Source organism: Lissotriton helveticus, chromosome 5_1 (assembly GCF_964261635.1).
Source record: "Lissotriton helveticus chromosome 5_1, aLisHel1.1, whole genome shotgun sequence".
Taxonomy (NCBI): domain Eukaryota; kingdom Metazoa; phylum Chordata; class Amphibia; order Caudata; family Salamandridae; genus Lissotriton; species Lissotriton helveticus.
This window is the reverse complement of record NC_136065.1, coordinates 84954514-84968515: the sequence shown is the minus strand read 5'-3', so window position 1 is coordinate 84968515 and position 14002 is coordinate 84954514. Positions and strand designations below refer to the sequence as shown.

Here is a 14002-nt window from a genome sequence, read left to right as displayed (position 1 = left end):
GCTCCTGCTCTAAACCACAGTGTGACATACCTCACCTGTTAACACACAGGCTCCTTCTCTAAGCCACGGTGTGACATACCTCACCTGATAAGACACAGGCTCCTGCTCTAAGCCACAGTGTGACATACCTCACCTGATAAGACACAGGCTCCTGCTCTAAGCCACGGTGTGACATACCTCACCTGATAACACACAGGCTCCTGCTCTAAGCCACAGTGTGACATACCTCACCTGATAACACACAGGCTCCTGCTCTAAGCTACAGTGTGACAGACCTCACCTGATAACACACAGGCTCCTGCTGTAATCCACAGTGTGACATACCTCACCCGATGACACACTGGCTCCTGCTCTAAGCCACAGTGTGACATACCTCACCTGATAACACACAGGCTCCTGCTCTAAGCTACAGTGTGACAGACCTCACCTGACAACACACAGGCTCCTGCTCTAAGGTCCAGTGTGACATACCTCTCCTGATAACACACAGGCTTCTGCTCTAAGCCGCAGTGTGACATACCTCACCTGTTAACACACAGGCTCCTGCTTTATGCTACAATGTGACATACCTCACCTGATAACACACAGGCTCCTGCTCTAAACCACAGTGTGACATACCTCACCTGTTAACACACAGGCTCCTGCTCTATGGTACAGTGTGACATACCTCACCTGATAACACACAGGCTCCTGCTCTAAGCCACAGTGTGACATACCTCACCTGATAACACACAGGCTCCTGCTCTAAGCCACAGCATGACATACCTCACCTGATAACACACAGGCTCCTTCTCTAAGCCACGGTGTGACATACCTCACCTGATAACACACAGGCTCCTGCTCTAGGCCACAGTGTGACATACCTCACCTGATAACACACAGGCTCCTGCTCTAAGCCACAGTGTGACATACCTCACCTGATAAGACACAGGCTCCTGCTCTAAGCCACGGTGTGACATACCTCACCTGATAACACACAGGCTCCTGCTCTAAGCCACAGTGTGACATACCTCACCTGATAACACACAGGCTCCTGCTCTAAGCTACAGTGTGACAGACCTCACCTGATAACACACAGGCTCCTGCTCTAATCCACAGTGTGACATACCTCACCCGATGACACACTGGCTCCTGCTCTAAGGTACAGTGTGACATACCTCACCTGTTAACACACAGGTTCCTGCTCTAAGCCACAGTGTGACATACCTCACCTGATAACACACAGGCTCCTGCTCTAAGCTACAGTGTGACATACCTCACCTGATAACACACAGGCTCCTTCTCTAAGCCACAGTGTGACATACCTCACCTGATAACACCCAGGCTCCTGCTCTAAGCCACAGTGTGACATACCTCACCTGATAACACACAGGCTCCTGCTCTAAGGTCCAGTGTGACATACCTCTCCTGATAACACACAGGCTTCTGCTCTAAGCCGCAGTGTGACATACCTCACCTGTTAACACACAGGCTCCTGCTTTATGCTACAATGTGACATACCTCACCTGATAACACACAGGCTCCTTCTCTAAGCCACAGTGTGACATACCTCACCTGATAACACCCAGGCTCCTGCTCTAAACCACAGTGTGACATACCTCACCTGTTAACACACAGGCTCCTTCTCTAAGCCACGGTGTGACATACCTCACCTGATAAGACACAGGCTCCTGCTCTAAGCCACAGTGTGACATACCTCACCTGATAAGACACAGGCTCCTGCTCTAAGCCACGGTGTGACATACCTCACCTGATAACACACAGGCTCCTGCTCTAAGCCACAGTGTGACATACCTCACCTGATAACACACAGGCTCCTGCTCTAAGCTACAGTGTGACAGACCTCACCTGATAACACACAGGCTCCTGCTGTAATCCACAGTGTGACATACCTCACCCGATGACACACTGGCTCCTGCTCTAAGGTACAGTGTGACATACCTCACCTGTTAACACACAGGCTCCTGCTCTATGGTACAGTGTGACATACCTCACCTGATAACACCCAGGCTCCTGCTCTAAGCCACAGTGTGACATACCTCACCTGATAACACACAGGCTCCTGCTCCAAGCCACAGTGTGACATACCTCACCTGATAACACACACAGTCCTGCTCTAAGCCATAGTGTGACATACCTCACCTGATAACACACAGGCTCCTGCTCTAAGCCACGGTGTGACATACCTCACCTGATAACACACAGGTTCCTGCTCTAAGCTACTGTGTGACATACCTCACCTGATAACACACAGGCTCATGCTCTAAGCCACTGTGTGACACACCTCGCCTGATAACACACAGGCTCCTGCTCTAAGCCACAGTGTGACATACCTCACCTGTTAACACACAGGCTCCTGCTTTATGCTACAATGTGACATACCTCACCTGATAACACCCAGGCTCCTGTTTTAAGCCACAGTGTGACATACCTCACCTGATAACACACAGGCTCCTTCTCTAAGCCACAGTGTGACATACCTCACCTGATAACACACAGGCTCCTTCTCTAAGCCACAGTGTGACATACCTCACCTGACAACACACAGGCTCCTGCTCAAGGCCACAGTGTGACATACCTCACCTGATAACACACAGGCTCCTGCTCTAAGCCACAGTGTGACATACCTCACCTGATAACACACAGGCTCCTGCTCTAAGCCACAGTGTGACATACCTCACCTGATAACACACAGGCTCCTGCTCTAAGCTACAGTGTGACAGACCTCACCTGATAACACACAGGCTCCTGCTCTAATCCACAGTGTGACATACCTCACCCGATGACACACTGGCTCCTGCTCTAAGCTACTGTGTGACATACCTCACCTGATAACACACAGGCTCATGCTCTAAGCCACTGTGTGACACACCTCACTTGTTAACACACAGGCTCCTGCTCTATGGTACATTGTGACATACCTCACCTGATAACACCCAGGCTCCTGCTCTAAGCCACAGTGTGACATACCTCACCTGATAACACACAGGCTCCTGCTCTAAGCCACAGTGTGACATACCTCACCTGTTAACACACAGGCTCCTGCTCTAAGCCACAGTGTGACATACCTCTCCTGATAACATAAAGGCTCCTCTTCTAAGCTACAGTATGACTTGCCCCACCTGATAACACACAGGCTCCTGCTATAAGCTACAGTGTGACGTACCTCACCTGATAACACACAGGCTCATGCTCTAAGCCACTGTGTGACATACCTCACCTGATAACACACAGGCTCCTGCTCTAAGCCACAGTGTGACATACCTCACCTGATAACACACAGGCTCCTGCTCTAAGCCACAGTGTGACATACCTCACCTGATAACACACAGGCTCCTGCTCTAAGCTACAGTGTGACATACCTCACCTGTTAACACACAGGCTCCTGCTCTAAGCTACAATGTGACATACCTCACCTGATATCACACAGGCTCCTGCTCTAAGCTACTGTGTGACATACCTCACCTGATAACACACAGGCTCATGCTCTAAGCCACGGTGTGATATACCTCACCTGATAACACACAGGCTCCTGCTCTAAGCCACAGTGTGACATACCTCACCTGATAACACACAGGCTCATGCTCTAAGCCACAGTGTGACATACCTCACCTGATAACACACAGGCTCATGCTCTAAGCCACTGTGTGACATACCTCACCTGATAACACACAGGCTCCTGCTCTAAGCCACAGTGTGACATACCTCACCTGATAACACACAGGCACATGCTCTAAGCCACAGTGTGACATACCTCACCTGATAACACACAGGCTCATGCTCTAAGCCACTGTGTGACATACCTCACCTGATAACACACAGGCTCCTGCTCTAAGCCACAGTGTGACATACCTCACCTGATAACACACAGACTCCTGCTCTAAGCCACAGTGTGACATACCTCACCTGATAACACACAGGCTCATGCTCTAAGCCACTGTGTGACATACCTCACCTGATAACACACAGGCTCCTGCTCTAAGCCACAGTGTGACATACCTCACCTGATAACACACAGGCTCCTGCTCTAAGCTACAGTGTGACATACCTCACCTGTTAACACACAGGCTCCTGCTCTAAGCTACAATGTGACATACCTCACCTGATATCACACAGGCTCCTGCTCTAAGCTACTGTGTGACATACCTCACCTGATAACACACAGGCTCATGCTCTAAGCCACGGTGTGACATACCTCACCTGATAACACACAGGCTCCTGCTCTAAGCCACAGTGTGACATACCTCACCTGATAACACACAGGCTCATGCTCTAAGCCACGGTGTGACATACCTCACCTCATAACACACAGGCTCCTGCTCTAAGCCACTGTGTGACACACCTCACCTGATAACACACAGGCTCCTGCTCTAAGCCACAGTGTGACATACCTCACCTGATAACACACAGGCTCCTGCTCTAAGCTACAGTGTGACAGACCTTACCAGATAACACACAGGCTCCTGCTCTAAGGTACAGTGTGACATACCTCACCTGTTAACACACAGGTTCCTGCTCTAAGCAACAGTGTGACATACCTCTCCTGATAACACACAGGCTCCTGCTCTAAGCCACAGTGTGATGTACCTCACCTGATAACACACAGGCTCCTGCTCTAAGCCACAGTGTGATGTACCTCACCTGATGACACACAGGCTCCTGCTCTAATCTACAGTGTGACAGACCTCACCTGATAACACACAGGCTCCTGCTCTAAGGTACATTGTGACATACCTCACCTGATATCACACAGGCTCCTGCTCTAAGCCACAGTGTGACATACTTCACCTGATAACACACAGGCTCCTGCTCTAAGGTACAGTGTGACATACCTCACCTGATAACACACAGGCTCATGCTCTAAGCCACTGTGTGACACACCTCACCTGATAACACACAGGCTCCTGCTCTAAGCCACAGTGTGACATACCTCACCTGATAACACACAGGCTCCTGCTCTAAGCTACAGTGTGACAGACCTCACCTGATAACACACAGGCTCCTGCTCTAAGGTACAGTGTGACATACCTCACCTGTTAACACACAGGTTCCTGCTCTAAGCCACGGTGTGACATACCTCACCTGATAACACACAGGCTCCTGCTCTAAGCAACAGTGTGACATACCTCACCTGATAACACACAGGCTCCAGCTCTAAGCTACAGTGTGACAGACCTCACCTGATAACACACAGGCTCCTGCTCTAAGGTACAGTGTGACATACCTCACCTGTTAACACACAGGTTCCTGCTCTAAGCCACAGTGTGACATACCTCACCTGATAACACACAGGCTCCTGCTCTAAGCAACAGTGTGACATACCTCACCTGATAACACACAGGCTCCTGCTCTAATCCACAGTGTGACATACCTCACCTGATGACACACTGGCTCCTGCTCTAAGGTACAGTGTGACATACCTCACCTGATAACACACAGGCTCCTGCTCTAAGCCACAGTGTGACATACCTCACCTGATAACACACAGGCTCATGCTCTAAGCCACTGTGTGACACACCTCGCCTGATAACACACAGGCTCCTGCTCTAAGCCACAGTGTGACACACCTCGCCTGATAACACACAGGCTCCTGCTCTAAGCCACAGTGTGACATACCTCACCTGATAACACACAGGCTCCTGCTCTAAGCTACAGTGTGACAGACCTCACCTGATAACACACAGGCTCCTGCTCTAAGGTACAGTGTGACATACCTCACCTGTTAACACACAGGTTCCTGCTCTAAGCCACAGTGTGACATACCTCACCTGATAACACACAGGCTCCTGCTCTAAGCCACAGTGTGACATACCTCACCTGATAACACACAGGCTCCTGCTCTAAGGTACAGTGTGACATACCTCACCTGATAACACACAGGCTCCTGCTCTAAGCCACAGTGTGACATACCTCTCCTGATAACCTAAAGGCTCCTCTTCTAAGCTACAGTATGACTTGCCCCACCTGATAACACACAGTGTGACGTACCTCACCTGATAACACACAGGCTCCTGCTCTAAGCTACAATGTGACATACCTCACCTGATATCACACAGGCTCCTGCTCTAAGCTACAGTGTGACGTACCTCGCCTGATAACACACAGGCTCCTGCTCTAAGCCACAGAGTGACATACCTCACCTTATAACACACAGGCTCCTGCTCTAAGGTACAGTGTGACATACCTCACCTGATAACACACAGGCTCCTGCTCTAAGCTACTGTGTGACATACCTCACCTGATAACACACAGGCTCATGCTCTAAGCCACTGTGTGACACACCTCGCCTGATAACACACAGGCTCCTGCTCTAAGGTACAGTGTGACATACCTCACCTGATAACACACAGGCTCCTGCTCTAAGCTACTGTGTGACATACCTCACCTGATAACACACAGGCTCATGCTCTAAGCCACAGTGTGACATACCTCACCTGATAACACACAGGCTCATGCTCTAAGGTACAGTGTGACATACCTCACCTGATAACACACAGGCTCCTGCTCTAAGCCACAGTGTGACATACCTCTCCTGATAACCTAAAGGCTCCTCTTCTAAGCTACAGTATGACTTGCCCCACCTGATAACACACAGTGTGACGTACCTCACCTGATAACACACAGGCTCCTGCTCTAAGCTACAATGTGACATAGCTCACCTGATATCACACAGGCTCCTGCTCTAAGCTACAGTGTGACGTACCTCGCCTGATAACACACAGGCTCCTGCTCTAAGCCACAGAGTGACATACCTCACCTTATAACACACAGGCTCCTGCTCTAAGCTACAGTGTGACATACCTCACCTGATAACACACAGGCTCCTGCTCTAAGCTACAGTGTGACATACCTCACCTGATAACACACAGGCTCCTGCTCTAAGGTACAGTGTGACATACCTCACCTGATAACACACAGGCTCCTGCTCTAAGCTACAGTGTGACATACCTCACCTGATAACACACAGGCTCCTGCTCTAAGCTACTGTGTGACATACCTCACCTGATAACACACAGGCTCATGCTCTAAGCCACTGTGTGACACACCTCGCCTGATAACACACAGGCTCCTGCTCTAAGGTACAGTGTGACATACCTCACCTGATAACACACAGGCTCCTGCTCTAAGCTACTGTGTGACATACCTCACCTGATAACACACAGGCTCATGCTCTAAGCCACTGTGTGACACACCTCGCCTGATAACACACAGGCTCCTGCTCTAAGCTACAGTATGACGTACCTCACCTGGTAACACACAGCCTTCTATCTTAGGATAGGACCAGATATCTAACCAACCTCCTCACTCAACCTCTATAGACACAGCGGACGTACCTGCAGTAGCCAGTGCAGTAACATTGATTTATCTGATAATTCTCCTTTTTGTAACAGAAGAAACATAATTTAATTATAATTTTGAATGTGAAATTACCACATCAGTGATTCCCCATCACTCGGAATGTGGATCATAGTAGGATACGCCCTCAGCATCTCCTTCTGGGTGAACACAGCCAGTGTCCTGGCAGCACTGGGGCAGCCCGCACTGTCCAAATCTTGTTTCTTTTATCACAAGGGCTGAATCTTCCTGGCCCCCCTTCTTTTACATTCTCTCCTGTCTTTCACATCAACCCACATTTGACTTCAGCCAGTCTCTCCCCTCAGTCTGTCTCTGGGTCTTTGACTGTCTCTGCCTGCGGTGGGTTCTCTTCCTTGCACTCGCTCCATGGTTTGAGCTTCTTTGCAGCTTCACATATCCTGTCCTTTCTACAGTTCGTGAGGTGTCTGAGGGAAGGGGGAGGGCAGGAATGTGAGAAGGACGGAAGACGGTAGAAGGGAAGGTAGTAAGAGGCTGCAGTTCGGAAATTACAAAACGCCTGTTAGTGTTCTGATTTAAGAAAGAAAGTATTGACCCCTCCACCCTCCCACTCTAGTGACAGTTTGTAGGAAGCTTTTTAATATGCAAACAGCTTTTCTTTGCTTCTGACAGAACAAGCTAAGAACTGAGACGAAGAAAATTGAATCTGAGTTTGAGAAACTATGGCAGCTTCTGAAAGACAATGAGCAAACACTGCAGAGAAGACTGGAGGAGATGGAGAAGAGAATTACCATAGTAGAAAATGCAAATATCACCAAACTGTCCAATCAAATCACCTCTCTCAAGGCCCTGATAACAGAGATAGAAAAGAAGTGTGAGACGCCTGCGTGGGAACTCCTGAAGGTGAGATACTGTTTGGTAAATACAACAAAGAAGGAAGTGAAATATTCATATTTTGTGTGCATTATTAAATGTATGAGCGGAACACACATGATCTCCTAGCAGAGTCAATTCACAATGACCCTGTGCACTCAGACAGACGCACACAATATACAGACATGGATAATTTACATTGTCCTACTTGATGCTGAAAGCCCAATGCAATATACAAACAGTGGGATGAACAGTGATGTCTCACACTGTTATATTCAAGTTAATGCAACACACCAAGCAATTCCAATGACCTCAATGAACAGATGGAGGCAAAGGAACAAAATGTGAAAAAGCTGAGCCAACATCTTAGAGAATTGGAAAGAAACCACATTTCTCATTCCCTTAGAAGTTTGAAAACATATATATTCTAAAGCAGTTATTTTTCTCCTGGTACAAGTGTCCTCTTACTTTCACACGCACCGATCTCTTGGTAGGGTGAACAGCTACATCATTAGGCATTTGGAATAGATAATGGCAGCTCCCTGTCTTTTCTTGACACCCCAGATAAAGATAGAGATTGCCACAGAAAACTCCATATTTTGAAGAATAGTGACAATTTTATATCATGGGTAACCCTTGGTTATATTACGGAGTGTGTGAAATGAATGTCCACAAATAGCTGCCCGGCAGCAAAAGAACTTGATTTATAGCTGGATTATCTTGACAACCTACACGGCAACCAAATTCCTCACCAATATGGCTTAGGGTGGGATTAGAGGTATAAACCACCTTATTGTCGTCATACGGTGTCTGCTATTTACATTTTTTTTTTTACCAGTTTTATTTTTATGTAATGCTGATTTATGAGTCCCTTAGAGTAGTACAATGAATCTTTACTAATATCTCACTTAAAGGTACGACAAGGAACATCCCTACCTGGTTCAAGAGTCTGTTCTGAAACTGTCTAAGTTGAAGTTGTTTATAATGACCATGACCTGTCAATGTGGGTACAAACATGTAATTCACCAGTGAGCCTAAACCAGGGGTCTCCAAACTGGGAGGCGGCACCCCTAGGGGGGCCTCAAGTGATCCCGGGGGGGGCGCCAGGCTCTAGTCAAAAGAAGCATTATGCTGATAGTAGTTATTTTGTTTTAAGTGGAAAGAAATGAGTGGCAGTAAGACCCCCTGTTATGGGCCATCACTAGCATCTTTTGTCATTTATATCCTGTCTGGGAGAAGGTTTCAAAAGAGAAGGGACTCAAAATATTCTTCAGAACCCCCATTTCTAATAATCACACTGTGGATACGTTTACACGTAAGTAAGGCCTGTCTGACCAGAATACTATGTTTGGCAACCATGTATTTGATTGCATTTTTAAAAAGGTATCATAACTTAACTGCAATGTGGAAGTAAATCTAGACATATTTAAACATTGGCAGTTTAATAGACTAATTGTTAACAATTTTGAGGGTGGCCCAGTGATGGGTTTTTTCCACTGGGGAGGGTGCGGCATTAAAAGGTTTGAAGACCATGGGTCTAAACACATATTCAAATGCCATTTCAGCTTCGAGGAAAGTTATAGATAACAAATCTATGTCTCCCCGGGTGACCAATTTGGGAATCAAGCCCGCCATCACCAACGTAGCTAAAAGTTTGGCGTATAGTTTTGCGTCAGCGTTGAGGAATGAAATGGGACCAGTAAGACCCACAGTCCAGGGGAGGCTCATCCCTCTTACAAGAGAGGACCACTCTTACCTCCTGCTAGAACGGTGGACCCTGACCCGTTGGTATGATCTCGCAATTCAGTTTAGGATGATCTCTTGTGACCTTTTGATGTAACTTGTCTTGTAAATACAGGAAGATGAATCTTAACCTGTGGATGAACTTATTTTGTCTGCCTATGATGATGGCCCATAACCTGTTAATGACCCTCAAATAATCCTATTGATTTAGTTTGTCTGATAATAGTGGTCCTTTGCTTGGTACTATTCATTCAGGCAGTAGCCCTACAGACTTATAATTTCAATAGACAATACTCAGATGTGGAGAGCAGTGCTCTCAAAGATCATAGAATTTTAGAGAAATGTGAATAACACACAATTTTTTTCATGAAATTAAAAACAAATCAATGTTTATTAGAAAGATATTTATCTTTGACACATTCTGAATCATATCAAACGTAAAATGCCATTTATGTAATTAATGGTCATGAATTGCTATAGTAGTCCCTTGTTCAGCTCTTCCTAAAAGCTCTGATGTCACAGAGCATTATATCACAAATGCTGGTCCTTGGAGGGTGATTCTCACTGTTTAGACATTTGCTGTGAATCAATACAGAAACTACAGCCGACACACATCTCACAGTTCTAAACATTGAACCCAAAGGCCTTCCCAATTATTTTGTTAACAGTTCTCTTCGAATCATTCTATAGTTCTAATGAGGACACTTTCCATTCTCCAGCTATGAACCTGGTGTCCCCCTCTAAACAGTACATTTGAGTCCTTATACTGACATCAACTTGTAATTTAGCCACGCCGCATGTGGGTCATAGACGACTTATCATAAAGAGTCTGGTTCTTCTCCAATTTTTTATAGGTCTCCCATCTCAGCCTCGTCCCTCCAACAGCTCATGCCATTCTGGGATGAATTAATCCTGTAATTGGTGGGAGCTTCATACAAGCAGATCCTTTAAAATGTCATAACTGCACAAGAGGGGGTCACAGGTCTTTGTTCTTCCGGGGCAGCTGCGATCTTGTTTCCTACATGCTTCCACTTACACGCACTCCTCTAGTACCCCTTCTGCCCATACCTCCTTCTCTAGCAGGGCACTCTTCTAGTGCCCCTTCTGTCAGGATCTCCTCTTGCAGGACACTCTTCTAGTGCCCCTGTTCATATCTCTTACTGCAGGGCATACTTATAGCCTCCCCCCCCTTCAGCTCTTAACAACTTCTTCAGGGCACTCCTCTGTTAATCCTTCTCTTTGCACCCATTCCTTCTGAAGAACACTCTTCTATTATCCCTACAGTTTATTCTTCCTCCTATAGGGCACTCTTCCAGTACCTCTTCTCCTTGTACCTCCTCCTCCTGGCACACTTCCAGTACCTCTTCTGCTCAGAGAGTTGGCCTCGTCCACCAAGGTAGATCCAGCTCCTTCAGCAGGGTTAGGACCCAAGCCCCTTGCACCGCTCCTTACTCACCAGTCAGAAGGGCTGATGACGTCGCAAGGCCGGCTTCTCACTTGGGGGTTGTAATTCACCAACCTCCTCTCTCCAGCAGACAGCTCCTCTATTCTATAGGTAGCCTTCAGCTCTCCTTGCAGGGGTCCTTTCTAGGTTGCCCTCACCTGTACGTAAGCTGGCAATCCGGGACCCTGGCTCTGGAACTGATCTGTTTATTCTCCATCAGTGCTTTGAGGGTCTTGACACTGGTCAGAGACTCCTGGCACAGTGACCGGGGTTTCTCTCAAGTATTTGTTCTAGTTTGTTAGATGTAGATGAAAATTCAAGAGCTCCTTCTCTGGAGCTGGTTTCAGGCAGTTCTAACATTTTATTTATCAGCACGGACTGGTCAGGTTAAAGTCGTTGTCACTCAATCTTGGCAAGAAGAGAGAGTAGAGCTGTGTGTGCCGTGTCAGGGGAATGTGAGACGAAGGCTCAGAAGAGAGGCCTTCCCACTCAGCTGCTAGACAGAACTATATTAACTCTTCTGGGGATCAAGGATTCAGGAAGTGGGATGTGAATGTCCTTCAGAGCATCATTTGTCTCCCTCATCCCTTTCCTTTCACTGACGTCTGGTCCACTTCAAAGACCCCTGGAAGGTTTCCACAATCTACTTCCCTGTCTGGCAGACTCCCTCCATCCTCCATCATATGTACTATTCACACACAGGATCCAAAATGGAGTCCTGTCCCCATACATTAAATCACAATAGACACACTCCATGCTCACTTTAACCGCCACATGTAGCACGTAGGCAACATGCACTATCTCCGCAGGTCTCCAGGCGCTATAGATTACAGCTAGTAGCTTAATTATAACAAAGATTATAGTGGATGAGACTCCATTAGGAAGGCTCAGAGCTCTGCAGAGGTCCAAATACCTGTATTCAAAGCGTGACATACAGAGGGTTCATGGGTAGAAACCAGTGTCCATTTACCGCTCCAGCTGTGCTCTCTGTGTGTGTGATATCACTTGTAGGTCTTGTAAAATGTCTCCTCTACGGGTGGAAATCATTCATGACTTGTAATATTATGGGAAGTTCGCCGAGTGCTTTGTCATGTGACCCAGATTAGAATATATCAGACAATGCGGTGTCATGTGACCCCATTCAGAATATCACAGACTGTCATGTGGCCCCATTCAGAAAATTGTAGACTTCACTGGTTTATGTGATAACATTCAGAATATCACAGATTGTGTCATGTGAACTCATTCATATGACCCACTGCTGTGTCATGTCACCAAGGACATTGATTCCCCAAAATGCCAGCGACCGTGGAAGTGACATCACACACTCACAGACCAATGGCCATTGAAGAAACCATCTGTATTATGGTGGAGACCTGATCTTTGAAAGTGGTAGGATGTAATACTTACCCTGGACCACATTTCTTCTCATATGCTTCAGGGGAGGAGGAGGGACTGGAGAGCGTTCTCCCTCCGACAAATGCCTTTTAAAAAAAATGGAACCATTAGTGTACTAAAAAGCACAATTTTCACAGAAATGTGTTAAAAAAAGCAGCTCTGAAAGAGCACTCATTTATATTCAAGATGTGTCAAGCCAATGCAATATGACCCTCTTAAGGAGTTCACCCATTGTTTACAGAATGTGCTGTGGATGCCCCCTTAGGTCAAAAAACACCTCCATTGTGCCAGGGCCAGCGTTTTATCAGGGGTGCCCCTCCTATGCAATACATGCCCCTTAATGCCACAAATTACCTACAATATCCCAGTATCAGCATTTTGCAATTAATGCCATCACATACCTTAGGTTACCCTTGGGTCAAATTACATCTAGTACTCAGGATTAGAATGTTTTAATGATTGCTCCCCTCCCCCCAATATGCCATGGTTTTCCTCCCTTATGGCAAGAAGCATCTCCAATAGTGAGCTAGTGCCAGCATTTTGCCATGGGTACCCCCATGCCAAAAATTGCCTCCAGTGGGCCAGTATTTCTCAATGGGTTCCCATCATGCCAAGATTTACCTCCAGCATGCCAGTACCAATATCTTTCACAGGTGACTGTCATTCTAACAATTGTCTCCCAAATGCCAGCGATAGAATTTTTCCATGGGTCCCTCTATAAGCCACAAATTACCTTCAGTGTGTAAGGGCCAATGGCCGACTAGTAAGCATAACCTCATATTTTCACTCGCATTTACTTACATTAATTCAACCGCACTCAATCATTCATTCTCACAAGCCCTCATTTATTCTCACTCAGACTAAGTCACTCTCACTCATTCTTACTGACACCAACATGCTCACTCATACTTGCACTAACTCTGTCATTCTCTCACACTTTCACTTACTCATTCCCTCTCATTAATTCACACTCACTATCATTCTAGCTCTTACACACTCCTGCTCTAACCATAGATAGTGAAGTGTTTCGCTCCTAAAAATACTGCCATAACTTTAACATCTCCAGTGGGAACTGATTTTACTGTGTTTGTTTCTCTGTTTTGCAGGATGTCAGAAGCACCTTAAGCAGGTAAGGCTGATTTCTTACCCTCCTCTGTGTGTAAGGAGCAGGTCTCACTACTGCAATGTGTAAATGCCACTACTCAGCTCACACAAAGTGCTACAAAACTT

At 46.8% G+C, this 14002-nt stretch overlaps 1 protein-coding gene across 1 annotated transcript in view; it reads left to right on the top strand.

The window, feature by feature from the left end:
- Positions 1 to 14002, top strand: part of LOC144754169 (E3 ubiquitin-protein ligase TRIM39-like) — a 159980-nt gene that overhangs the window by 36723 nt on the left and 109255 nt on the right. The window contains exons 3-4 of the mRNA XM_078641750.1: positions 7987 to 8217; positions 13879 to 13901. Of these exons, the coding sequence (XP_078497876.1) occupies positions 7987 to 8217; positions 13879 to 13901 (254 nt within the window). The remainder of the gene's footprint in view (positions 1 to 7986; positions 8218 to 13878; positions 13902 to 14002) is intronic.